The sequence below is a fragment of the Mytilinidion resinicola genome (assembly GCF_010093595.1).
Source record: "Mytilinidion resinicola strain CBS 304.34 unplaced genomic scaffold BDZ99scaffold_11, whole genome shotgun sequence".
Classification (NCBI taxonomy): domain Eukaryota; kingdom Fungi; phylum Ascomycota; class Dothideomycetes; order Mytilinidiales; family Mytilinidiaceae; genus Mytilinidion; species Mytilinidion resinicola.
The window spans coordinates 163,654-188,751 of NW_022985447.1; the positions used below are offsets into that span (position 1 = coordinate 163,654).

Consider the following 25,098-nt stretch of genomic DNA (forward strand, 5'->3'; position numbering starts at 1 on the left):
CCGCCGTGGCCTGCGAGCTAAGTAGCGAATATCAGGGCCTGGAGGCTGATCGAGAATGCTAGGCTCACGATGTCTTGCGCTTGAATAAAGAGCAAATGCGGCTCGGGTCTTGGACTCGCCGTGCCTTTCCAAAATCATGCTTCAAGATCTACGCTTACAACTCTACGGCTTTTACTATCATCCCTGGATCGAATCGCAGGGTCGAATTGAGAAATTAGTGTCATCAGCGGCGACCGTCGTCTCGTCTAGAGATTCCAAACCGCATGATATTCCGTCCTTGGGTCGGTCACTTCATTTTCAGGTCCCGCGGAAATACAATCAACTTGAAGGTGACGTAGCGTTAGGTGCAACTTTGATCAGATATCTGGAATACACGCACGTTCTAGTCCTCCATTCTTACACGTCGAAGCTATGCGGGAGATCATTCAGCTGGTCGATTCATCTCCCCTCCCCCAACACACATCTCCCTACGGGACGTAATCGCGGAGCATTGCCAACGTTGACGTGAAAGGGATTGGCAGACCGGCCGTCGTCACTTCTCAAAGTCCTGACGTCGATATTAGCATCGAGTTCTAGGTGGGGTTTGGGGTCTTCGACATTTCTTTCAATTGATTCGTGGACTATTTAGCACGAAAGCTAACCAATGATGGCGGCGTCTGCAAGGACCCGTGGATAGGAGAAACTAGCTTACCACAGCACAGGCAAACCCCTCACAAGAATTTAGCTTCGATGCGCGGCTCGTGTCCGAGTAGATTCTTAGTCGCAGTAATCACTGTTCGCTCTCGTCTAGAATCCGTCTCAGCCAGAGCACTCTGGACTGGTGTATCATGCAGTGGACTCCCTCGGTCCCCCTTTACTCTCGAAAGAGATTCGCGTCTAGGCTCGGAGCGCGACGTACGACTAGGAAATCAAAGTGTAAATGCACACGTGAACCATTATGTATGGCACAGTTGTTTTCGAGGACTTATGACAGCATAGTATCAGGAATGGTTGCCGATATCGGTAAGTATCAGCACAAGGGTCACGTGACAATGAGCTCGTCGCTGTAACCCGAAACATCGAGTAGCAGCTTTACCAGATCGATGTCTCAAGTCCCCTCCCCTTCATACCAAGATGCCTTCTTCCGCCCCTTCTTTCCCTCCTTTCACGCCATACGTACAAGTAAGCAATAACGTACTTTCATCCAGTCTCTGACTCACTCAATCACACACCCCCAATCAACAAACTACAAAAAGCCACCAACTCCTCAACATCGCCCCTCGCCATCCCCCACCCTAAAATGGCCAAGAAAAAGAAGAAGAACCACCCCCCAGCACAACCGCACCCCCCTCCCCCCCCGCTCGAATTCCCGCCCCCTCCCCGCCTCCGTCTCCCGCATCCTCCCCTTCCTCTTCCTCGGCCCCGTCTCCGCCACCTCCAACGGCCCCTTCCTCACCTCCGCACACGTGACGCACATCCTCTCCATCGGCAAATCCCCCGCGCCAAACCCCACCGCCGCCGCCATCACGTACCACCGGCTCGGGCTGCTCGACAAGGCCAGCGCCGACATGGCCGCCGTGGTGGCGCAGTCTGTCGCGATCATAGATGCGGTGGAGCGGGACGGCGGGGTCGTGCTTGTGCACTGCTCTGCTGCGATCTCGCGCAGCCTGGCGGTCGTGGCGGCGTATCTGATGCTGCGGCGCGGGAAGACGCTGAGGGCGGCGTTGGAGGAGCTGACACGGGGCGGGGCGGTGGTGGCGCCGAATGCGGGGTTCCTGCGGCAGCTGGGAGCTATGGAGGAGAGCGGGGTTGGTGGGAAGGCGACGGTGGAGGTGGGCGAGGGCGAGCTGGAGGGGACGAGGAGGGTTGGGGATGTCTTGGGGAAGGCCGGGGTGGATGAGTGATTGTGAGGTGAAGGGCGATGGGGCGATGAGGGGGCTTGAGATGTTGAGATGGAAGATTGGAGGTGTTGCGTATTGATGATATTGGGCTCGTTTGCTAGATGAGATGAGTACCTGCGCCGGTAGCTTGACGGGCGAGGGGTCGAGAGATCAGTGTTTGGCATATGGTATCTATAAATCCCACAGTCAAAACTCTGTATTTAGATGAATACTATTTCTAATCATACATCACGCCTCTCCTTTCTCATGCAATAAAACCTCATATCCCCTATGCTTCCCTCCGTCCAGCCAAAACTCCAAAACTCCTCCTAACCCCGAGCACGCCCCTAAACATCTCTTGCTCTACCAGTTGTCCCACTCATCCTCCTTCTTCCCCGCAGCTCCCCCACCACCCGTCTTCTTCATCGCCGCTGTGCCGATCCCACTCGGCTTGCTCTTCTGCCGTGCCCCTACTCCCACCGGTTCGCCCGCCGCACCCGCATTCGCAAAATCATCCCAGAAGTCGCGCTTATTGGGCGGTGGGCCCGCGGGGGCTTGGCCGAACTCGTCCCAGAAGTCTTTCTTCTCCGGCGCCTTGCGGCCGGGTCTCGTAGTGTTGGACTGGTCGTCTTCGCCCTCGACGAAGCGGCTTATGGACGTCGCGGCGGCCGAGGTTCCTTGCTGGATACCCTGGCCGAGCAAGGCGGCTGTTTGGCGGGCTTGGGCGGCGAGGTCGGCTTCGGAGAGCTGGAGGGGGGGTTAGCATTCTGTAGAAGCAAGTTTGTGGTATCATAGACAAGCTGGACAGGTGTAGAGATCGGAAGAAAGGTGTTCTTACCTTCTGCACCCCCGGCTTAACCCACCCTTCATAACCCGTCTTCGCGCCCTTCCCCACTGTAGCACCTAGCCACCCAAACCCCTTCGTCAGCGCCGCAATGGGATCTTTCTGGAAGTCGTCGATAGCGGGCGGCGCATCAGGATTCTCGTTCTTCCACCCCGCAGGCTCGCTGCCAAAGCCCGCGTACTTCCCGCCCTGCGAAGGCGGCAGATCCGCACGACGGCTGTCGTTCTCCTGCCCCTTGCGCGCAAAGAAAGCCTCATTCTGCACCTTCTTCGACGCACCCAGCGAGCTGGTCCCGAGCGCCGGCGACCCAGACCGCGCGGGGAGCCCGGAAACATCTGTTGGGCGTGTGCGAGAGAGCGGCGTATGGCTCCTGCTCCCAGCTGCCGAAGCGCGTCCACTTAGCGGCGTTGGTGCCGGCTCTTTATCCTTCTTGACGCGCTTCGGGAGGTTCGAGGCGTCGTACTCGCGGCCCTCGACCTTGGCCGTTAGGCGCTCCTTCCACTCGTCGCCGGCGTAGCTGTCATAGCGCTCGCTGATGGAGGAGGCGTCGAAAGTGCGCGATTCGGCTTTGTTGGAGGCGTGCGCGTTGAAGAAGTCTTGGAAGGGCTTGTTGCCGCCGGCGGCCATGCGGTCGAGCTCGGCGGGCTTGAAGGCGTCCATGGTGATGGAGCGCACGAAGGAGATGTGCACGCCTAGTCCGCGGTGGACGCCGCTACAGGAGAGGCACATGAAGACGCCGAGTTTGGGAGAGGCCTGAGAGGGAGGTTAGCATGGCGCTGCAAGACTCGAGGCTTAGTCTGCTATTGTAGTATCACACTGAGAGGTCAACACGGCCATTGGAGGTGTATATCATCCCCTCTCAGCGGAGCTTGTACGCGGAGAGGATGTAGTGTTGCGGTGTATGGTCAGGAGGGGCAGCAGAAGAGAGGTTGCCATACCCATTGTGGGCTCGGCGCATTACAATCGACGCAGACATTGTTCTTATTTTCCTTCTGGATCTCGAGTAGCTACAGAGAGAACGGTAGTCAGCACGTGTGTTTGAGATGTCACCCTGTGGGCTGTCCTTGGGCTGCGATCTGGGTGCCGCATTTCAAGCTCCGAGAGACTTCTTCGCAGGACAAGTGGAACACACACCTTACTCCTCGTCTCAGGGTCAACTTCCCACATCTTGCTCATGGTGACGGGTGTTGGTTTGGGCGTCGGTACGCACGCGCCCAAGGAGTGACGCTGTGGAGATGGGAGGTTTCGAGACGAGGTGGTCTGTGTGTCATTTGGATAAGCCCAAAGCGCCTAGAGATTTATAGACACCTTCTAAAGCCTAAATCGCAGTAATTCTGTGGTCAGATTTGTTCAAGCGTTAGAAATCAATTGGGTCCAATCTAGGTAGAAGCACCCATGCCAGTTGGAAGTAGAGGTCGTAAATCAAGAACGAGAAAGTTCAAATCGATCTTTGCATTATGTTTACTAGGCCTGTACAAGGCAACTCCCATAGCTGCTTTTAACGCAAGAGGTCCATCATTTTGTCTCTCTGCAGTTGCATCTCCCCCTTGGTACTGAGTAAACCTCCAATACTCATGCATGACCACTTCAAGTCCCCAAGATGAAGTACGCCGTCCCACCATTCCTGCCTTATGTACGTGACGTGCGTTACAATGTAATGTGATGAAAGGAAAATGTACAATACAAGTTATCTGCAACTTGTTGCTGTTGCCGGTCATAAGTGTTTGCTCTCGAGAATCCATGTTCCGTGCATGAGAGGCAAATGATCTAAAGTCCGCCGTCCCAAAATAACACCACCAGCCATGCTGAATGCAAAAAACAACGCCGATACGCCAATGCTAAGACATGCTCAATTCAATGGGTGAGGTAGAAGAGTAAAGTGGTGCCAAAGGCGAAGACCTCAGGGATTCGACGGATCAGGATTTCGGACCTGAATTAAATTAGCATTTGGAAGCTAGTAGCTACTAGTAGATCTCACATTGAGCGTCCTGGTGTAGTCACGGTTGTCCTCGATGGTAAGTATACTTGTGTGACTGCCGTTGTCCAGGTCCATGAGCGCCGAGGGATTGAGGCGCTGGTCGTAGAATAGCGGCCGGCTGTTACGCCTGTCGGACGCCGGGCTGATCGAGGCTGACTGATCCAGTGCTTGCGTACTGCTACGCTTGAGGTTCGTTATCACTGGAGGATAAGACGGCTTTTCCGACTTCCCCAGGAGGCCAGTCCGGCTCATTGTGCTCGTGTTTCTTTGTGGCGGATTTCCCGCGGCCTCCGAATCCTTGGTCTTGTCTGACTGTCGCTTTCGCCAGAAGAAGAACCAAAACAGCAATGCGCCAACTAAGGCGAGGCCAGCAAGCGATCCAATCACAGCACCGGCGATAGCTCCTCCAGAGGTAGAGTGCTTCTTTTGTACGATCTCGGCTGGCTGCGTCGACATGCCAGTGACCGTCTTGGTTACTACGCTTCCGCTGACAGTAACAATCTGAACACTCGTGATTGGGGTAGGCGTCCAAGATGTAGCAGAGGAGGTGGTGCTGCTGCTTGGTGCTTGGGTGGTGGTGGAAGGGGCAACCGAGGTCTTCTGCGCTGAAGATGATGATGATGACGACTAGTTCAGATGTTAGCCAGAGAACTAACAAAGCTGTGGCGGCTAGTAGGATATCAAAGAAAACTAGCATACAATGACTGTCGAAGATACAAGAACTGCCGAGGATACAGCTTGCGATGGTGTTTCAGTGACTGTTCGGAAAACAGTCTCTGGGTCATCGTGAGACTGTGGGGAAGAAGAGCTTGGCGGAGCCGAAGAACTCTACACAATGAATCAGAAAAGAAGCGCAAGAGATGGGGTGAAAAGCAAACCACAAATGGAATAGTAAGGTACGTTGACAGGACAACGAAAGATGAAACAATCACCAGCGAAGTTGAGCGTATGATCAGGAAAGTTGATGGTGATGGAGATTTATGCGTGGGCTTGGATGGCTGTTGCGAGAACGACGACGCCTGCGTCTTGGAGGGATATGAAGAGATAGGAGATGTCAAGGTGGGAAGAGAAGGAGCACCAACCTCCGGTGTGGGCGTAGAAATGGCAGCTGAAGAAGGGATGGCAGTAGTAAGTTGGGATGTACTGACCATAGCGCTGCTGCTGGTACTGCCAGCTGCTCCCAGGGTTCCGGAAGGTTTATTGTTCAATGCGACGTAGCCGAACAAGCCGTCCGCTTCGTTGCCGCATTGCTCGTCTGGGTATCCTGGGCAATTCACATTGCAGTTGCTGACAGATGTCGTATCCGCGGGCACGTAATTAGAGCACCAGCAGTTGTTCCCTTGGACGATAGCGAAAGCGTAGCTAGAGACGCACTGGTCGTGGCACCAGCCGTTGGACTGCCATGTCCAGAACTCTGGGCTGTTGTTAGTAGACGTGATTGAGGCAGAAACTGCTTTACATACTTGCGTCGCTGTCAGATCCAGTGTTCTCCGAAGAGCAATAGCTCTGGAATAAAGCGTCGGCGGCGGCAGGCCGCACGAACACAATGGCGAGCACAAGGGCCAAGACGGGCGTGATCAAGCTATGCATGGTGTAGCCGTCAGAGCAAGCGCGTTGGTGGGCAAGGTTCGGTATAGATGAGTCTTCCAAGACTCCGCCAAGCAGGATTGTGGGGTTGTTGACAACCGTCGCGAGAAGGCGAGTGAAGGATTATTCGTGGTGTGAAGGCGGATCCGCGACCCGTGGACAGTGGCCGGGTGCCACGGGGTGTCGAAGGCGGTGAGTCGTCAATTGACAGGCCAATATGCGAACAGCTGATGTCGAGGATGCGGTAGTCCAGGAGCCAGGGAGCCCGGCAGCGCGGTGCGGTTGTGTGCACAGCGTGGGGTAAGATTGACTGATTAAGACGACGAGGTTAGCATTGCGTCCTGCCTCTGCGCTCGGTGAGCTGCACGGAAGGCGGGGTGACGGCGACGGGCGAGTGAATGGGTGGTGGTGGTGGTGGTGTTGACGGGGAGGGTGGAGGGTGCTGCAGGAAAAGGTGGAAGGAGTTTGGAGCACGGACGCTGTTCCTTGTTGGACGGGCTTAACACCGAGGGGCCGGGGAGCCCCTGCGTCGAAACAGGCCGTGCCAGCCGCCGCCGAGATTGCCAATGCTGCTCCTGCGCATCGACTGCCTGGCTCTCCGGCGCAGCGTGATCTGTCCGGCGGTCCCGCAGCAAGCACCGCAGCAATGCTGGTAATGAGGACGCTGTCACGACGGTCCACGAGGGAACCGCGGAGGCGTGGGTCGGTGGTAGGAATGCAGTGGAGCCTGCGGATGCCAGGAGCGTGGGCGGAAGAAGAATGCCGTTGAATGCTGCGTCGACGACTCCGGCAACGCGACGGTGACGTTCAAAATGGCTGGTGTGGACGAAGTGGCCGGGGCGATTCGCTGTCCACCAACGCTTCACACACCAGGACAGCCGGCTCGAGCACGGCGACGGGGCGTGCGGAGAAGATAAGGCCCCGCGATTGAAGCCCGTCAGGGTCGCACTGAAAGATAAAGCGAATGTGGGCGTCGTCCCGCGGCTGCTGCAGCAGACTCCAGGGCGCGCAAAGAAGGAAAATCCAAGCAAAAGCGAGAGTGTATGGAGCACAAAGAGCGTTTCAAGAGGGGAAGACTTGGGACGGGAGGACGCTCGTGATAGCTGGGCAACATGGTCGTCGGTGCTGCTGATCACACGGCAATTTTAGAACACGCTCGTATCCTCCTCCCTGCACCCGCAGGCATGATGCAGATGATGCAGTTAGCCACCCACACCACACCACCAAAGGTAACCCCGAAGACCTGGTGCTGCGAGAGCCTGTACTGCCGGAGAGCAGCCTGACATCTGGCGATAAGGGCCAAGGGCCTTAGCAGCATTCTATATATACATGCTTGCCACGAGGATGCTCGAGAATGCACCGGCACCTGGGTATCATGCAGACTTCTTTCGCTGCCAGCTCTGCGTGCTGCAGGAGCCAGGAGCAGCGCCGGATTCGATTGAGCGTGAAGGCCATGTCCCGTTTGAGGGCAGCCCTCAGCGGTCCTCGACTCAGGAGCGCCCAATTCAACCACCAGCGACTCGTCGAAACACACCAACTCCCCCATCGAGCGTCGTCCTACACATGTGGGCGTCTCGCCGGCGACGTGTTCGGCTGCTCTTCCAGAAGGCCGTCTCGCAGGCCGCCATGGCGTTTGACTTTCGCATTGCGACTGACCTTGATTCGTCGACAGGGCTCTCACAGGCCCGCCGCGCAGCCCGTGCAGTTTCGAGGCTCAAGGGCTCTCTCCAGCATGTTTCCGGCCACGCTCGCGCCGCAGCAGCCCCCAAGCGGGGACCCGCTGTCCGCAAGCAGCGCCTGAGGGCCGCAGCGCCAGCCTCATCTCCACCACTCACGCCGCCAAGCCGCGTTGAGAAACGGTAGTGGCGCTGCATGATGGCATGTCCTGGCACAGACGTCTCGCCTCCCGCCCGCCGTGTCGCTCATTGCATCATCAGGAGGCGGCACGAATTCTGGGGAGCTGCTTCGGGCAGGCAGACGGGGCATCGTTATTATATATCTCACAGCGCTCCCTATGTCTATCAATGTCATTCTCGATGTTGTGCAAAGTCTCCTCAATTTTCGGGCCCGACTCGCTCGAGCAAGAGGTAAATATTGGAGAATTCAAGGTTTAGAGCTTGCGGCGTCTGAGTGGCTGCTTAGCAGCCGTCTGCCGGCGTGCCGCTATTGAAGATCGACGGCACGACTTCGCAAACTTTCATGTGCTAAGCTCTTCCAGCATTGCACTTGCGTCTGACAGCGGCTGTGGCTGTGGATGTGGCATGTTGCTTACAATTCTGGTAGTTAGAAGTTAAGAGGCTGACGTGGATAGCGTTGCGATAAGGCATATGAAGATATGCTGTTCAACGCTGCATCAAGTAAGCAAACAGCGTGATCGCAGATCTGGTCGATCTCATTTCTGCCCCTTTTTTGAAACTCGACCTCGGGAGGTTCGTATAAATGGGACATTAAAGTTCGGTCTCCAGACGTCATTCTTAATCTCTATCCCGCCAACTTCTCTCTATCCTTCCCCCTCTCTCATTTTGGAAAAGTAAGCAAGAATGTACAAAGAATGACTCTGCACCTGGGTCGGCAGCAACCGTGGACACCGTTCCATATGTCGACTGTCCTTATCGCTCGCGGAGATTTCCTCATGCTGTGGAACCACGGAAGTACCCTGCAGACAGGGAGTCTGCATGCATGCCGGGCGCATCGAAAATCAAGATCGAACATTCATCCATTTACCCATTATGAAACTCGGCTATATAGTCCGTTTCATCCTCTTAACACCAAATCAAGCATGTCTTATGATGGGACAAGCGAAAATTCCGTTGTGCTCTCGCGGCGTTGGCTGCTCTTACTGATATCTATATGCAGTATTCCTATCAAGTCAGCTCCACGAGGTGTCTATCTCACGTAAGGGAGGGGCTTGGTCACACTCAATGCTGGGTCTTTGAGACGGTGAGGGTCGAGTCGGACTAACTTCCCATGAGAACATAAGGAAGTCTCGATTCTAGACGTATTCAGAATTCCCGTCGAGACAGCTTGTGTAGCCGTAGTCATGAGGCTAGTAGATTGATGAGATTGATCCGTCTCAAGGGACGAAGACACGATGGGACTATGGTTGCGGAGCTGATGAGGCTGTTGGGATGTGATACTGGTAGACATAAGCAGTGTGCTCCATTGATTCGAGGTGAGGGGAACAAGGCAGGGTCGGATACTGTAACTGTAGGCGCGTGGAAATGGCTAGTCGGCTTGTGTGTTCGTCATTGTAACAGCTCAAAAATACTTCAAGATAATATCCCATGGCTTGAGGCATTCGCACAAACCTCGTTTCGTCGAAGCGTGGATACCTAAGTAAAATATCATGGATCATGATGTTCTCCCTAGAGACGTCTATATTTCATTGGTTCGTCTATCATTCCTGTCCCATTTAATCAAAATGTCCAGTCATTTTTAATTTACGTGTTCTTCATTCCCTCACAGATAGTTTGTCCCGCACTTGGCTGTTTGGATGTGGTTGATCACGTGACATCTGGACACGCATCTCACCTTCTGTTGCCTACCTCAAGCACATTCTGAACACCACCTTCTTTTACAAAGCTAATAAGGGTCCAAAGTCCAAAAAATGTCAACCTTCAGCGGTCTGTTCATTCCCGTTGAGATCGTCTACTCCATCCTTGATCTCCTTCCCAGCCAATCAGACCTCGCCTGCCTCTGTCGTGTCTCCAAGGAGTTCCATTCTGTCGTCTCTCCACGACTCTACCAAAACCCTGCCGTCCGCTATACCAAGTACACAAATGCCCGAAACGCGCCCGTGTGGACCTTTCTCCGTACCGTGATTCGAAGATCTGAGCTAGGTGCACGCGTCAAGAAAGCTCACTTCGATAATTTTGACTGCGACTGGGACGAATCGAGAAAAGGGAAAGAGACTCCCGATATTGATGGTAACGATCTTGAGTTGATTCGCAACTTGATCATATGGGCCAAACTCCCCAACCCGCAAGAATGGATCCAGGCAGTAAAGGATGGCGACCCGGATGCACTAGTCGCAATGGCACTGTGCCGGCTTTCGAAGATCGAAATACTTGAGGTATCCTTCCTCCGCTCACGCTCAAAACAGCGAACCTTCATCGGCAGGATGTTTGAGGCTCTCCAGGCGATTCGCTCATCTACCGCGTGTTTTCCGCATCTTCTAAGAATTCGTGAGATAAGCAATTTGCCCGAGTATTTCACTCCGCTTCAGGACGGATTTTGGCTATTCGGCGTACCGGATCTCCAAAAGATTGAGACCAAGGTTAGGGAGGTGTCCGAGTGGTACACTTTGCATGTAGAACAAACTCTGGTCAACCCTGATCCAGACTACGTATTGTCGCCCTTCCGCTGGCCTCAGTCAAACATGGAGGTCCCGACTATCACCACACTCATTCTAAGGCAAAGTCATCTCAGCGTGCCCGGTATGCGACAATTACTGGCAGCTTTGCCCAATCTCCAGGAGCTTGAGTATGACTTTTGGGGAGTAGGAAACTTGAACTACGAAGCTCCTGACGAACTCAAATATCCCTGCTGGCTTATATTCGGGTGTTTACCAGACCATGAACTGAATTTCGGTGACGGATTTGAGCCCCTTCAAGACCACCTCCAGGTTCTACGTATGTCGGCTACAGTAAACGGAGGAGAGTATGTTTATGGTGACCCTCCTTATGCCGTAGGAAGTAGTGTCCCTGCGCTCAATCATTTCAAAGCCTTGAAAACATTGGCAATTCCTCTTGCGATTTTGTTAGGCTGGAATAAGAGTACCAATGATAAATTAAGTCGGATTCTGCCACCGAATTTGGAGGACCTGGAGATCACCGACACCTTTTGCGGTTCTGTATCATACCAGTGGGAGCCTCATCAAGTACTGCCGCGCATCTGTGACTATCTTATGAGCGGTGCAGCAAAAAATCTTAAGAGACTCATTCTAGGCCGCCATCTGAACAGCTATGGAGCGTGGGAGAACGATGTCTTTGATCCGGTCCAGCAGCTCTGCGAAGAGCTGGGAATCTCGTTCATTTATGATCTCGGGTGCCACTGCGACGAGCCGAGCAATTGCAAATCGGATTCGCCGATGGTGGAAGACATCCTGAAACATATGGCATCGAGGAGTACTGGTACTACAGAAACACCCAGCGAATCCATCACTCCGGGCCAATGCGACAGAATTGGGGCCCAGATGGATCAAAAGCATTCGAAATCGCGGAACTTCGAAAAGAAGCAGAAGGATATGTCGATCCGAGACTTGGCAAGGAAGTCTACAATTTCAGATGGTCTACTTGGGAGATCCCAGAGCTAGACGAGGACGACGACTCATCTCGTATGAACCTTTGAAGTCTCCCTAACATTCGCGAGATCCGATACCATGTAAGTGTCCATGCAAATGCCCACTATGCAGATCACGACGAGCTTTTCTCGCGATTCAAGGATTTACACTCTCTCTTTAGGATGCCCAACCTCCAGAAACTTGATGTTAAGATTGGAGAACTGACAGGAGAATGTTACGAAGACCATGGGTGCTGGAATTCCCACTGGCCCGAACCAAATATTCATTTCCCGACTATCACCTTCTTCGTACTCAGACAAAGCCACCTGGGCAGCGCATCTATGCGAGAGGTCCTGAGCGCCATGCCAAATATCTCGTCGGAACCACAAATTTGAAGAGATTCGAGCTGGGCGGCGGCGACCTGACGTTACGGTGTAGCCGCGTCAAGGGACGAGCGCGCCTATGGGGTCGTAAGTTCGAGTATATCAAGAACCTCTGCGGAGATCATGGAATCGCATTTGCTCACGACGTTAGTGGCGACATTTTCGCGCCGCTATTGCCTTGGAGACCTAATGAAAACTGTAAGACTTGCAAAGGCGTGTGCACTGTGTTATCCAAATCTTAAACGATTGAGGAGAAAGTGGAACAATCAGGCTTATCCGGTCCTTTGTCATGACTTCAAACGGATAGGGCTTGGCAAGAGCTGCGTTGATATCACTGGGAAAGAGAAAGTTGCTGAAGCTATCGAGAAGACTTTGGAAAGCGCCAGATGTGCTACATCCCACAAGCTAGAAGATACATGCAAAGAAGATCAATTGAGCTAGACTTTCATGCTCAGCCGACGGCGTGGCAACCCATATATACTATAACGATGCTCTAACTGTTGACTTTGGGAGGCCAAGCAGGTTAGCGCTCTGCAGCCTTTCGAACGACGCTTTTCCTCGCGATTGACGCCATCCCCGCTACACTCTCCAAGAGTGGTCTCTCCCACCTTCCTCAGCTTCTTGATCGGTTTACCACGCGTTTGGGTACGTCTTTTAGGCTAGTCCCCGATCCCTCCTTCGAATATCTTTATCGCTTGTAATACTTCTACATAGAGCGTGATAGAAAGTATTATGCGCCGACGGTGTTATGGTATTTCGTAGACCTCAACGGATGAATGTGAGTTGAGATATGGATGTCGTAGCTAGTCTCGTCCTACGGCGGCGCAGAAAATTTATATCCTAGGCGGGCTACTCCTTGATTATTCCGAGACGCTTGAGGCCATAACGCACTTTACTATCAGCATCCGGACTAGTGGATTCATCAGGCATAACTTCAAGAGACTCGGGCTCTGTCGAGTCGGAACAACAGGTTTCGGAGGCCCCGAAGCTTGTGGCAACGCTTTCTGCGCTTGGGCGATCTGATGGATTGATATTGAGCATCGATACCACAACAGGACACAAGAGGTCTACTGGAAAATGAGGATAGAATGACGTCTCGGGTAGAAGAGTAAGGAGCCATTCCTGCACTTGAGGAATGTTGGCTTGGTAAGACAAATCTCCATACTCATTTGACTTTCTGACAGATTCGAGGCGTTGTCGTGGGCTGCGGTCAGCTCGCCCCCCACGCTCCCATGGAGGAGCTATTACATCTAGGATCTCTGCAAAGACGCAGCCCATGGAGAAAACGTCCGCAGCCAGCCCACGTCTGTCCCTATCAACTACCTCAGGCGCGGCGTACTTTCTTGTGAACATCGTCGGGCCTTCTGTTTCCGAATCCGTGTGTGTATTATATGACCTTGCGATGCCAAAGTCGGCAATATATACTCTGTACGCGTTGTACGCGTTGTACAACAAGCCGGACTGTTGATCTTGTCGAAGTTTTCGCACAAGGATGTTCTGCGGTTTAATGTCCATGTGCTTTGTTATGTTCCCGTGAATGTATTTCATTGCGTTGGATAGACATCGAAAGGAGCCGAAAAGAGCACGATGCGCTGCCTTCAATTCCTTGTGTTCAGAAAAGTGAGGCAAGAGACCATCGCCATAAATTCCACGAGCTGATTGCATAAATCTTTCCAGATTGAAATCGGCAACAGGGTATAGCAGAATAGCTAGTTCGGTCTCCATGACATATGTGCCAACAACTTGGATTATGTGTAAATGTCTGAGTTTCTGGAGGTGCGCAACTTCTTGGATTGCCATCTCTCTGGTGAATCTTTCATTGCAGTTGACGGTTTTTCGAGCAAGAAGAATTCGCCGGCATTTTACGCTCTCCACTACCGCGTTCGGGGTGGATCCAAGAAGTTTTTGACGCTTCAAGATTTTTTGAAGCTTATCCTTTTCATTCGTTCTGAATTCTGCATGTTGCCCTCTCCCACACCAGTCCTTCTCCGTGGAAGCGTCCACAGGTAAAAGACCTATGGACTGCAAGAGCGCAGCATACTGGCTATTCCTGCGGAGTCGATCAATATAAGCCCTGATATGGAAGAACACAGGGCGAATGATCAACCAACGTACTCTTGCATCATACTGAGCTGGCTTAAGGTTCGTAGACTTGTCCCTCCAGAAGCGGTGTAGAAGCTCCCACTTGCTGCGGACGATTTGGCTGTGACAAAGCTACTGGAGCTAGATCTCTTGGAAGCTCCATATGGAAAATCGAGATGCTCTCCGCTTTCTGGTCCAATGTTCGTACGAAAAGTTTCCGATTGACTGCTTTTTCCAGAAATTAATGCTGATTCGGCCGTTTCCAACTGGGGAAGCAACGAAATGTTACTACTCGAGCCGTTTGCAGACATAGAAACTGGGAAAGCTTTCGAGTGGCATATAGGCTGCATGTGCATCGATGTTTGTTTTGCATACCCCAAAAGATCACTCCAGATTGACCACCAGTTGTCAAGGAGCAGAGGCGACATGTTCCGCCTAAAAAGGCGAATTCGAGGGTACTCAACCAAGTGTCTCACCCTCCAGTCGCAGTTTTGACGCCGATCGAGTTCCTCCGCATAAAGTATTTGGAGTTTGTAGAGGTCTAGATCGGACAGACCGCGCATCATCATCATGGCTAGGCATTGATATCGCTCACACCATGGGATATCTTCGCGGGCAAGCGAAGCTGGGGGGTTCCCCTGTTCGCGTAACAGGAGTTCAGCATGGAGATCGTACTCTAGCTTAAGCAGCTGGTTTTCTGATAACAAAGCTAACATGTCCAGAGGGCTCCACGGTGAAAAACTTTCGTATACGACATAGTACTTGATGAAGCTGAAATAACTTTCGGGTGCTGTCACGACCTCTCCTTGTACGGCTTAGCTAAAGTTACTCTGTAGTTCAGCGAAATGACAAAAAAGACTTAATTCTCGATGAAGCTGAAATAACACTCACGACCTCGGCGGACCCGGGAGAGTACAGGTTGGTGTAAGTTCATTTCATCAGTAGTTCCCCACAGGTGGCTCGCTCCAACGATTGGTACGTCCAAAATGTAGTGATGCTTGCGTGATAGAACTAAAAGCTCCTCGCGCACATCTGAAGATAGAGCTGTGCCTGGCGCAGCTTCGCCCTCAGAAGATCCTCTGTCATGCTCTAATTCCGCTCTGTTCAAATTGGCGCTACACCCGTCCCGAGGAGAAAGGACCATCTCGGCAGGATGGGTGTTGGACTCAGTCTTCGATTGCGGAGTCTGCCGAATAAGATGCTATGCCTGAGTATACGGGAAAGGCGTTCGGTGGTCTCGGCTGTGGACACCGGGTAGTGTGGAGGAAGAAGTTGAAGCTATTGTACGCGGGTATTGTTCTATAGATCCGGTAGAGGCTCTACGTGATTCTATTACGAATTAGAAGGGTGTCATAATGAAGTCCAGCTCCACTTACATGCATCACTCGACATGACTTTCCTCTGCCAGGCTTTCCAAGAGAAGGGGAAGTGAAGTTCGGCCATGCTGCACCCTCAGCCTTGCCTGCTTTCTGCCTCCCCACGCCAAGAATTGGTGATTGGTGGTCGAAGATGAGGCTGAGTGCCATGATATGATGGGAAACACATTCCCACAAGTGGAGTAGGCGCTTTGATAGCTCCACATTATAGCCTTTGAGATTCAATTATTATCTGAAAGCAAGTTAAAAAAGCTCGAAGTCTCAGAATGGTGTTGAAAAAGCGTTGTACATGCCCCGAGCTCTGCTACTGCCACTGCTTCGTGTTCTACGTTATCGATAAGGCTATAGCCAATAAGAGGCTCTGATTCCTGCTTTCGTGATGAGAGCTGCAGTGACCTAAGGCTTTTCGAATTACTTGTAGATAGCTGTGTAGGTCTAGTCTCTAGAGTTGAGTTTTGCCATTCTGTTGCATCGATTTGGGCTCGAGACGTAGTTAAATCGACTGGTTACATGCTCTGTAGGATGTCTCGTGCACAGCCCAGAAAGCCAAATTCCCTAACTGGGCAAGTCTTGGCCTTCCGAGAATTCAAAGTGTTGAGTCTACTCCACCTAGCACCATGTCCGGCGCGTGCTGAAACTAGTTGAGCGTTGGCAGCAGCCCTGGTAAGCGTAGAGGGGTGTTGGTCATATTAAGTCATGTGATCGCCAAGCCCAACCCCTGTCGCAACTTTTCGAAAGACCGCCACGCACAAGTCCACAAACAACTCCAACCTCATTTAGCACAGCTATTCAAGATGTCATTCTACGACGAGATCGAGATCGAAGATATGACCTACGATGCTGCTTTGGAGATATACCATTACCCATGCCCCTGCGGCGATCGGTTCGAGATCGCCATCGCCGACCTGCGAGACGGAGAAGAGGTGGCAGTCTGCCCAAGCTGTAGCCTCATGATCAAGGTCATATTCGACATGGTGAGTCTTTCGATGCACAGAATGATTACTCTTACGAGTGGGAGCTTTTAGATTCGGAATAAGTACTAATCACGCTTTGCGCCGCAGGATGATCTACCCAGAGAAGAGAAGGAAGACGCACAGAAGGTTGCTGTAGCGACCTGAGAGCATACGAGAACCAAGCCGGCCATTCAAAGAACGATCCGTACAATGCTAGAAGAAGTAGAAGGGCAAAATCTTAGCTGCGCGGGTTGCCTGTCACCAGGACTCCACCGCTCCGCGCATATCCAAGAGGAGACTTGCGCTGAGCTCTCGTCAGCCCTGGACATCTCAGCCACCAACTGCGAGAGAAGCCCTCGTGTGGAAATAAGCAGAGGATTTGCCAGGCATACAGCCTTTAAGCGTCGGAACAATAGGGTAGCTTGAAGGTGAAATCTGCCGCTGTAGTTGTAACGGGCATACATTCGGGCGGTGCGTGGCAAGAAAATCGGCATACTGCGCTAGGTTATCTATCCGGTGCAGATAGGAGATGGTACGGTCAATACTAAACACGTTTGTCACTCTTGTCCTTCGATACAGCCAAATAGGCTGACACGTGTCCTCAGCTTTCTAATATCAACATCATACGAATATGAGCGGGCCTATTGCAGTGCTAGTAGTAGGGATACTAAACTACCTAATGATCGGTTTCTTAAATATCTCACATACTTCACGTCCAAATTAATTGTATGCCATCAAAATTAGACTGCAACTAGGTGTGCCCAAGCACTACTAGAAAAGTTGTGAATACCCATACATCCGTCTTGGGCGCAGTCACCGCAATACCATTCTCAGTCCCAAAGAAAATCCCAGACAAGGACTGCATACGCTCCCCTTTGCCGCCTGGAAAGCAATGTGTTTGAGGCCTTCTACCACTTAGCCGCCTGCGAGGACATGTGTTTGAGGAACTCGTCAGGAACGGCGTCAGGCAAGTCCTCTAAGGGGTGTTCGATAATATGGTCCCAGAACGTGCCCTTGATGATGTCTGGTTGGTCGCTAGGAGAGTCGAACCTCATCTTCTTCAGCAGTTCTACGAGCTCTTCAATGCTGTTGTGAAAGGCAGATACATCGGGACGTTCCATAGGTAGCCCCAACTTCGTTAGCGAAGTTGCGAAGTTGCCACAAATGCGGTCCATTTTTTGCTTGTCCGCTTCGCATAAATGCTCGGTTGGATAGGCGAGGAGGCGCTTGAATATGGAGTACGTGTCGCCAAGAAGGCGCGACATGGATGCCGAGCGAGCCTGGAGCACGAAGTCTGTGTTTTAGATCGGTTAGTGGCTTCCTAGGGACAAGGAGGGAATACACATACCGATCACTCCTGGAGGGAAGTGCCCGTTCATCGGTTGGGACTTGCTATTCAGCAGATTGCCTTCGCTATCTGTACGACCAGTCCGAATAAGGTGCTTAGCTAGTTCGGTGAACTGGAATGCGAAGCCGAAAGTCCAAGCAACGTACGCCCATTCTTCTTTGCCCGGTTCAAGATACCAGTTCGCAAGCGGAGCGTCCGTTCCATCCTTGAATCCCTTGGAAACCCCATATCCCTTGGCGAAGTTATCGACCCGATCGCGAACGAATATCTTCCAATTGACCGTCGCGACGGTATCATACTTAGCACAGATAACGGCGACCTTGACGACCTCATCGAAGGTAAGCTGCTTGGGCAGCTCCATAGACTTCAAATGAATAGCACGAAGGACAAACAGCAAGGCTTTCGGATCATCATCATCGGCTTCGAGCTTCATGTCCTGAAGCTTCTTGTTCTTCTGCAGTTGCTCAGCCCAGACAGGACTTGCCATACGCAGAGAAGTCGATGACACGCGAACGCCAATGAAGTCGTCTGCCTGATTGGGTGCTCGGATCAGGAGCCAGAGGTCACCCTGGTTGTCTAGCTCAATCTTGTTGACAACCTTCTCAGGGGAAGACGGTGCACCCCAGATAAAGCGTTCGATAAGGCCGGGCACCGAAGCAGAGGACGGCGTCGCGTCGTGTCCCTTCTTCAGGGCCTTGACCTGACGATCCGGGTTAGAGACAGTACCACTATGTAAGCCCTGTAACGCAGAGATGGAGCGCTTCTTAGCTCCTTGGCCGGCGGATGATGGTTTATGAGTCTGCGACATTGTACCGGACTGAAGATGTCTTGGTGGTCTTTGTGGGCTGCGCTGCGCTATTAAAGGTTTTCAGTTAACTAGAATCCACTCGTGAATGCGTCTCGCGCCTACTGGCATGTTGTGGCGAGCAAACCACAATCACGGAAATCTTTTTGTAGCTGCTCCTAGAATCCTCAGGCGAAATCTATGTTGATGTTTGGTTCTTCTACATATATCAGACTTTCAAGGAGAATTATGAATTTCTATACTATTTCATAATCAATTTGACGACTCAAAGAGAATGAACGCTCGCAATCGCACTCCTACTTCACCAGAACTCTGACCCCCTTCGAGCCATGTTTCGGCCGAGGCCCAAAACAGTCGCGCTGGATCTCTACGTCTTCTTCGGTCGTCTCATAGAGCTTTAGTCTGTTCCCTAGGCGCAATACAATCGTAGCAATACAGATAAACAGCTCCGCATATGCAAGACTAGTAGAATGTACGTTAGCAGCCACTGAATAGTGAGGACTTACGGCACACGTACTTGATACCGAGACATTGTCGAGTGCCTTTCGAGAAGCTCAAGAGGTATCTGTCCAAGTCCTTCCGACGGACACCCTCGCCGTTCAGCCAGCGCTCTGGTTGGAAAGTGTATGGCTCGGGGAAGATTTCTGGGTTGGTATGAACCAGCACGGAGCTCATTGAGACTGCGTAGCCAGGAGGGACAGCGTAATCGACTTCCTTTTCAACACCTGTAGCAGGATTCGTTACATGGGAGTGGAGGTAGACGGAATGATCTGGTTGAATTCGCGGTAGACGGCTGGCAACACCATACGATCTTCTGAGGGCTTCATGGACGGTCGCGCTGAGGTACGGCAACTGCTCTAGCACTGATAACGGTGGTAGCTCCGAAGCATCTGGAATGTTGGATTCCAATTCGGCGCGTAGCTTTGACAGAACTTCAGGTTGGTTCAAGACATGGAAAAGCCCGACAGTTAAAGCTGGGAGGGAAGATCAGTACATGCTAGTCGTTACATGACTTATTCAGCTTACTCCATGCGGTCGTTTCCGAAGCCGCTGAAACAGCTACCAATCCTTCCTGGAACACTCTTTCTGGGCGTTTCTCTTCCTCTGGAAGTGTGCCTCTGAGTAGCTCGTCGAATATGGTGTGGTGTTCAGACAACTTCTCATTCTTGATACGAGTAATTACTTCATCTCTCCGTTGGCGAACGCGCTACCCTATCGTTAGCCACAGAAGTTCACCAACCAATGAGGATTAAGAAGGTGGCCATACATTCTCATGAGCGAAGTAATCCGCCATATCAGGGTTCAATCGGATGAAAAGGGAGCTGTTATGCTGTCAGTAGAGCACCGAATTTTAATCAATGTGACTGACTGAGGAACCATCCGCATCAAGACATGTAGCCACGGAAGCTGTTTCATGAGCTGAAGCGAATTGGACAAACCATCGAGGGCATTCTGAAGATTAGGCTTGAAATTGACGCCATCCAGATAGTTTGATCGGAAGCCGAAGTTGTGTTCGTTGATGACATCCGTGCTAAAACTAGACGTCGCAGCTGAAAGTGTGACAGGCCCATTTCCGGAGTTCTCCTCCAGCCTCAGGCAGAACCTTTGAGCAGCGTCTTGGATGAAGGGCTCAGATTCTCGTACTGAGCTCTTAGAGAAGAAACGGTTGAGAGCTCCTCTTCGGGTACGATGGAGATCGTGTTCTACGGTGAGGAGTGAAGACTATCGTGAGTGTCAATGTTGGTCATCAATGAAGGACTTCCGGTATCTAACCTCTGGAACTCTGTCGCAGTCAGCGTCTGTTCTATGAGAACCAAGGAAGGATGCACACATACCCAAAACTGCCAACAAAGTATGGATCTTTATTGACTTTCTTGCCTCCTCCGGGGTACACTACATCTATGAGGTTAGGGTCGTTGACATGAACCTCGTTTGGCGTGATTCGAATTATCGGACCTGCTGGAGTTAGGACAATAACTGTCAAAGAATCGGACAGTATTTGGGAGATCAACCATATCTCTCATGGAGTTTTTTCAGTTGGAAGACTCCTTGACCTCCTTTGATGATATCATAATAGAACTCATACAGCCAGGTCACGGCAGCGAGTTTGGGTCCTGGAATATTTGCCAATGGGTGGAAATAGAGTCGAGAGATGGCTTTTGTCAAAACGACAGCCGCGAGAATGGCAAAGAGGACAGCTTGCCAATGCTGTCCAAGAGACTCACGGCGCGTTTCGAAAATACCCATCATGCAGATGGGCAGCCGGTAATCCTGTAAGAATGCAAAGAGGCGACGCAAGCAGGCAGATAACGTGGAAGGGCCAAAAGCCGGAACGCAGAGCGGGGTTGGCAAGACAGACGCCGAAGATTGCGAAGCGCTACGTTTTGAGGTGCGTACATGAGGCCTGCGCATGTCGAGTCAATGCTGTGGAAGAATCCCGAGCTGCCCATTCGCTAATTCGGAAAGGCCCTGCAGCTCCCCTGTCACCTGTCACCCAAAAAGAAGCCACGGCCGCTTGCATATCTTCACACGGATTTATGTTGATTGAGTTATGATCTTCGGCTACTCGTACTCCTGCCTATGTTAAGTTCACTATAATCCAACGCCGACAATGCAGGAAAAACCAAGCCCCCCAATGCAACATTCTTTGAAAGAGTATATTTTACAGAAGTTTCACTGATGTGGGTTTGCAGCTTATGCCGCGACAGGCTTCAAATGACCTTGTTTATCGTAACGTGCCTCTGCGAGTCTATTAGTCTCTCTTCCGGTTGCGCCTGGAGTTCACAGCTGGCGGAGGTGTTGACGGAAAACTTGTGCTTACTGAAAAACGTATAACTTAATGTGATAGTTTCAATCTTCCTCATATTGAGATCCTCCGCAAATTCCGGATCAATGTAAAAGAAGACGGGCATGTCCACGGTTTCGCCCGCATTTAATCTCTGCTCCTCAAAGCAAAAGCATTGTATCTTGCTGAAATATGGCGCGACTTGTCCGGGCACCACACTGTATGTCGCTACTCCAATTATATCTTCATCAGACAGGTTTGTCGCAGTGTAGAAGGCGAGGGCCGTCTCGCCTGGTACAACTCGTACCTCGCGCTGCTGCGGGGTGAACTTCCAAGGCATGACATCGGAAACGGACCCGTTGAATGTTATCCTCAGACGTTTGGCATCTGCTAGTGGTTTGAGGCGCTCGGAGGGGTCGTCGGTGGAGGAAGAGGTGTGAGCGGCGGATTTGATGGGCTGACCACCCCATCCTGTGGTTTGGCAGATCTAGCAGCGAGAATAATTAGAATAGGCTATAAACGCTTGAGTGTAGTACATACCATTTTGTAGAATGGCACAGAGCCATATGAAAGAGCTACTGTTCCTAAGATCGTACTCAGGACGTAGTAGCTGGTATATTGTTAGTACTTCGACAGCCTATGCGTTCCAGGTATCCATACACAGTCGTCCGATTCCTTGTCTTGAATGCTGCTTGCGCATCCTCCATTGGCGACGTAGCACTCGAGCGCGACTCTGGGGTGTTCTTAAGACTTCTGCGCGTCGGAGGAAGGATGTTTGACCGGTGGCGGGGCGCTATTCTCGCTGGAAGAGCGCAGGAATGACATATCCAGGGCTCGGATGCTCGCACGCTACGGCCTACAGACCGAAGCAGCGGCGTCGATATATTCATGATGTGGTGGGCAAAGTGGTGCGGTTCTATGGCTTCTCGGTGGTGAGAGATCTCCGCCGAAGATGTTCCTAGCCGCTTGAGGACGATTGTATAAAGCTTGGACGGGTCACCATTTTCTTCACATAAAACCACAACCTAGCGGCCTCAGAATTCACAGCAAATCACCCAAATGAGTGTCCTCTGTGGAGTCTGCTCGCAGGCGCCGCAGAAATACAAATGCCCTACCTGCCAACTACCATAGTTCGTATAATCCTTTTTATGCAGCCTGTGCTTCACTAATTATTGACAGCTGCTCGATCCCATGCTACAAGAATCACAAAGCATCCGAACACTCCTCAAAAGATGCCCCGAATGCCGCTCCGATCTCTAAATCCAAAGCACCGGCGCCCATTCCTCCAACTGCACCCAAAGTAGGCGATTTCTCAACCCTTGCAGACCACCCATCTATGCAAGCACTACTTACCTCACACCCAACCCTTCGAGATGATCTACGTAAGGTCTATGCGGCGACTTTTGCGCGCGACCCTTCACAGCAGCAGGATCACCAAGAGCAACGCAGCGGTGGGACACATCGAGGACATATGGACCGTGGACGTGGTTTCGGAACTCGAGGCAGGGGACGGGGAAGAGGTGGAAGAGGGGGTGCAGACACTGCCCCATGGACTCCTAAGAAAGGAGAAAACGACGCGCTGTATATGCTCAAAGGTATACGGCAGGGTAAACGGGACGGCAACGCAGAGGGCATGCAAGAGTTTGTGAAACTTGTGGGAGAAATCTATGGAAGCGCGAATATTCCCGACGACGAGGCTGAGCAACATGGCGACTGATCAAGGTAAGACGCCTGGTGATGGTTCTACATCTACCAACGGACTGTCCGCATGTTTCCGCATCTCACCGACTCCGCATTTGTGCGTGCCAAGCACAGTCACCCATCTTGCTCGACGGTTACATATCAGACGCCGCATCGTACAAGGTCGCACCGGCAACATTTGCATGGAGCGATAGCTCGAGGACCCATGGCTCTTTTGGAGATGGGTGCGCATCCCGCTAGGCAAAGCCCCGCGGGGGTCTGGCTGTCTGGTTCCACGGATGAGTCTGGCGACAACCATGGTACGCACTACGTCTAGTGCTGCACTTGGAGTGGCAACGATACCCGAGAGGGGGGATTTACCATGTGCTTTGGCTTTGGAACCAACTCAGATCGAGCCCGCCCGGCATACATGTCTGATCGGTGCTTGATATCATTGGCTTGCTAAGTTGGAGTGGAAACCGAGCGATTACTAGGACAAAAAAAGTAATTAATCTGCTCCTCATCTTTAGCCACCAAACTGCAGCCTGTCTAGAATGTATGACGACGCCAAGGGTATGGTGTCTCAAGGGATCAAATGGCGGGGATATGTAAAGTGACCGCGCTCAGAGTGCTTGACCAGAGTATGCACTAGTAGCATTAGGGATTATATACACCTATTGAAGTCATCATAACCTAAGGGCGGTGGCCTGTCTGTTACTAGAAAAATGCAGGTTTGCCATGTCTAGTAAGTGTGTACGCTTGTCCATCACTGTCTAAAGTCCTATGAACTTTCATAATTTTGAAGCTCATCTTTTTCATCGTAACGGTTATCTTATTAATACTCTACATGTGACTGAAGGCCCTGTTATCTAGCCGTCTAGACTTGTCTTTGACTAGTTAATAAAGAGCTCCAAAGAGAATCATGTCAACCATCTTCCTTCAGTTTAGCTTATATTTCTATGTACCGAGCTGTTGCTCCATTATCATCCTGCTCGTTGGTGTACTGACCTGGCGCCTTCTTGGTCTCCAGGATGGCCTTGTCAAGCTCCACGTATGTGCATTTGAACCCCCTTACGAGTGTCTTCCTCGAGGCATTGAGTTACTGCTGGTATCGAGATAGAAAGCTTCGAGTCGGGGACGCCGAGGCCGCCGTACGGTGTGTAATAGAGATCCTTAGGATTTGGAATCAGGTTCGACATAGTACTGCTACCATAATCTTCGTAAGAATGTGAGGGGTGGGGAGGATGGGTGGGGAACGTACCTAGGCGGCAACGCTTGAGATTGAGATACAGCTGGCGGCACCGGGGGGCTCGTGGATAGGTATGCTAATAGAGTCGCCGATGCAGGCGCTGATGGATTCGTTGATGAAGGTGTTGCAGATCGAACGGACGGTTGGCAGCACTGGAGGGAGAGTAGTCCAGCTTTGATTTTAGAGAGAGATAGGGCAATGTCATAGCTGCAAGGTTTAATTCTATATTTAAGAAATTTGACGCGCACAAAGCCATCATCATCGGAACAACTTGTCATGAGGTCTCATTTTTTTCGACTCCCGATTCAGAGGGGCATAAGGGCAATGAGCTAGAGAATAAGAAAAGGAGAATATTAATGGGGTTGAGGGTCCCGTCAGGACGCCCCCGAACAGAGTTGAAACTTTACACTCGATGGAAAATTACACCAAGGCTAAATGCTCGTGAAGCAGATCTTGAAGCATGCCGAAGAACCTTTTAGGTCGTAACCTGAATCACGGGGTCGTGATCTTGACATCATGCCCTACTGGCCGTGTCAAGCGGTGCGAACTGGAAGCTCCGACGCGAACTGGAAGCTACGACGTGAGCTAAATCACGACGTGACGAACCTTACATAGAGACCAGATTCTATGCGATGTGCTAGAGCACTCCAGACGAAGGCAGAACCTAGATGGGCCATGCCAAGCCCCATTATTTTACGAGCTTCCCCAAGAAGTAAAAGTCTCGGTACTTGATCGCTTGGAGGAAGCCTGGTTAACGGGTGGGTGGCTCGCGATAAGTAGAACCCAGGTCCAGCTCAAAACGCACTCCACTACGACCGAGGTTATTATAGCGGAATTCCCTGTGACACCATCGTAACATTAGGACACGATGCAGCTGCACCCCGCTGA

General features: G+C 51.7%; 12 protein-coding genes across 12 annotated transcripts; 6 read left to right on the forward strand and 6 right to left on the reverse strand.

Moving 5' to 3' along the window:
• The first annotated feature begins 643 nt into the window (after window positions 1-643).
• On the forward strand, window positions 644-1,112 carry BDZ99DRAFT_38377 (uncharacterized protein). Its single transcript, XM_033715346.1, has one exon. It carries the CDS (start codon window positions 730-732, stop codon window positions 976-978), a length of 249 nt encoding a protein of 82 aa, XP_033575692.1. The 5' UTR covers window positions 644-729; the 3' UTR covers window positions 979-1,112.
• Window position 1,113: 1 nt separating this feature from the next.
• BDZ99DRAFT_571626 (phosphatases II) lies at window positions 1,114-1,883 on the forward strand (the record flags this gene model as incomplete). Its single annotated transcript, XM_033728110.1, has 2 exons — window positions 1,114-1,161; window positions 1,314-1,883. The coding sequence occupies 2 exons, from the start codon at window positions 1,114-1,116 to the stop codon at window positions 1,881-1,883; spliced, it is 618 nt and encodes a 205-aa protein (XP_033575693.1).
• Window positions 1,884-2,059: 176 nt separating this feature from the next.
• Window positions 2,060-3,930, reverse strand: BDZ99DRAFT_418130 (ArfGap-domain-containing protein). Its single transcript, XM_033716846.1, has 4 exons — window positions 3,838-3,930; window positions 3,642-3,710; window positions 2,698-3,456; window positions 2,060-2,606 (listed from the first exon to the last, which is right to left on the reverse strand). The coding sequence occupies exons 1-4, from the start codon at window positions 3,877-3,879 to the stop codon at window positions 2,223-2,225; spliced, it is 1,254 nt and encodes a 417-aa protein (XP_033575694.1). The 5' UTR covers window positions 3,880-3,930; the 3' UTR covers window positions 2,060-2,222.
• A 501-nt stretch (window positions 3,931-4,431) lies between these two features.
• On the reverse strand, window positions 4,432-6,570 carry BDZ99DRAFT_38472 (uncharacterized protein). The gene is made up of 5 exons (XM_033715394.1): window positions 6,145-6,570; window positions 5,560-6,095; window positions 5,381-5,509; window positions 4,682-5,308; window positions 4,432-4,633 (listed from the first exon to the last, which is right to left on the reverse strand). Exons 1-5 carry the CDS (start codon window positions 6,269-6,271, stop codon window positions 4,604-4,606), a joined length of 1,449 nt encoding a protein of 482 aa, XP_033575695.1. The 5' UTR covers window positions 6,272-6,570; the 3' UTR covers window positions 4,432-4,603.
• An 810-nt stretch (window positions 6,571-7,380) lies between these two features.
• BDZ99DRAFT_499150 (uncharacterized protein) lies at window positions 7,381-8,131 on the forward strand (the record flags this gene model as incomplete). The annotated part of the gene is made up of 2 exons (XM_033723626.1): window positions 7,381-7,497; window positions 7,682-8,131. 2 exons carry the CDS (start codon window positions 7,381-7,383, stop codon window positions 8,129-8,131), a joined length of 567 nt encoding a protein of 188 aa, XP_033575696.1.
• Window positions 8,132-9,875: 1,744 nt separating this feature from the next.
• BDZ99DRAFT_521231 (uncharacterized protein) lies at window positions 9,876-11,582 on the forward strand (the record flags this gene model as incomplete). The annotated part of the gene is made up of 1 exon (XM_033725608.1): window positions 9,876-11,582. The coding sequence occupies one exon, from the start codon at window positions 9,876-9,878 to the stop codon at window positions 11,580-11,582; it is 1,707 nt and encodes a 568-aa protein (XP_033575697.1).
• Window positions 11,583-12,781: 1,199 nt separating this feature from the next.
• On the reverse strand, window positions 12,782-14,730 carry BDZ99DRAFT_521232 (kinase-like protein; the record flags this gene model as incomplete). The annotated part of the gene is made up of 2 exons (XM_033725609.1): window positions 12,782-13,982; window positions 14,048-14,730. The coding sequence occupies 2 exons, from the start codon at window positions 14,728-14,730 to the stop codon at window positions 12,782-12,784; spliced, it is 1,884 nt and encodes a 627-aa protein (XP_033575698.1).
• Window positions 14,731-16,184: 1,454 nt separating this feature from the next.
• On the forward strand, window positions 16,185-16,508 carry BDZ99DRAFT_389229 (diphthamide biosynthesis protein 3; the record flags this gene model as incomplete). The annotated part of the gene is made up of 2 exons (XM_033715622.1): window positions 16,185-16,364; window positions 16,452-16,508. The coding sequence occupies 2 exons, from the start codon at window positions 16,185-16,187 to the stop codon at window positions 16,506-16,508; spliced, it is 237 nt and encodes a 78-aa protein (XP_033575699.1).
• Window positions 16,509-17,037: 529 nt separating this feature from the next.
• BDZ99DRAFT_463624 (uncharacterized protein) lies at window positions 17,038-18,129 on the reverse strand. Its single transcript, XM_033720115.1, has 2 exons — window positions 17,692-18,129; window positions 17,038-17,637 (listed from the first exon to the last, which is right to left on the reverse strand). The coding sequence occupies exons 1-2, from the start codon at window positions 18,122-18,124 to the stop codon at window positions 17,252-17,254; spliced, it is 819 nt and encodes a 272-aa protein (XP_033575700.1). The 5' UTR covers window positions 18,125-18,129; the 3' UTR covers window positions 17,038-17,251.
• A 663-nt stretch (window positions 18,130-18,792) lies between these two features.
• BDZ99DRAFT_521235 (oxoglutarate/iron-dependent oxygenase) lies at window positions 18,793-20,743 on the reverse strand (the record flags this gene model as incomplete). Its single annotated transcript, XM_033725610.1, has 8 exons — window positions 18,793-18,958; window positions 19,014-19,470; window positions 19,523-19,703; window positions 19,764-19,818; window positions 19,866-20,218; window positions 20,270-20,279; window positions 20,332-20,452; window positions 20,509-20,743. The coding sequence occupies 8 exons, from the start codon at window positions 20,741-20,743 to the stop codon at window positions 18,793-18,795; spliced, it is 1,578 nt and encodes a 525-aa protein (XP_033575701.1).
• Window positions 20,744-21,162: 419 nt separating this feature from the next.
• BDZ99DRAFT_571633 (uncharacterized protein) lies at window positions 21,163-22,206 on the reverse strand. The gene is made up of 3 exons (XM_033728111.1): window positions 21,942-22,206; window positions 21,822-21,891; window positions 21,163-21,768 (listed from the first exon to the last, which is right to left on the reverse strand). The coding sequence occupies exons 1-3, from the start codon at window positions 22,169-22,171 to the stop codon at window positions 21,208-21,210; spliced, it is 861 nt and encodes a 286-aa protein (XP_033575702.1). The 5' UTR covers window positions 22,172-22,206; the 3' UTR covers window positions 21,163-21,207.
• Window positions 22,207-22,340: 134 nt separating this feature from the next.
• Window positions 22,341-22,998, forward strand: BDZ99DRAFT_389189 (uncharacterized protein; the record flags this gene model as incomplete). The annotated part of the gene is made up of 2 exons (XM_033715617.1): window positions 22,341-22,411; window positions 22,461-22,998. The coding sequence occupies 2 exons, from the start codon at window positions 22,341-22,343 to the stop codon at window positions 22,996-22,998; spliced, it is 609 nt and encodes a 202-aa protein (XP_033575703.1).
• Window positions 22,999-25,098: the final 2,100 nt, after the last annotated feature.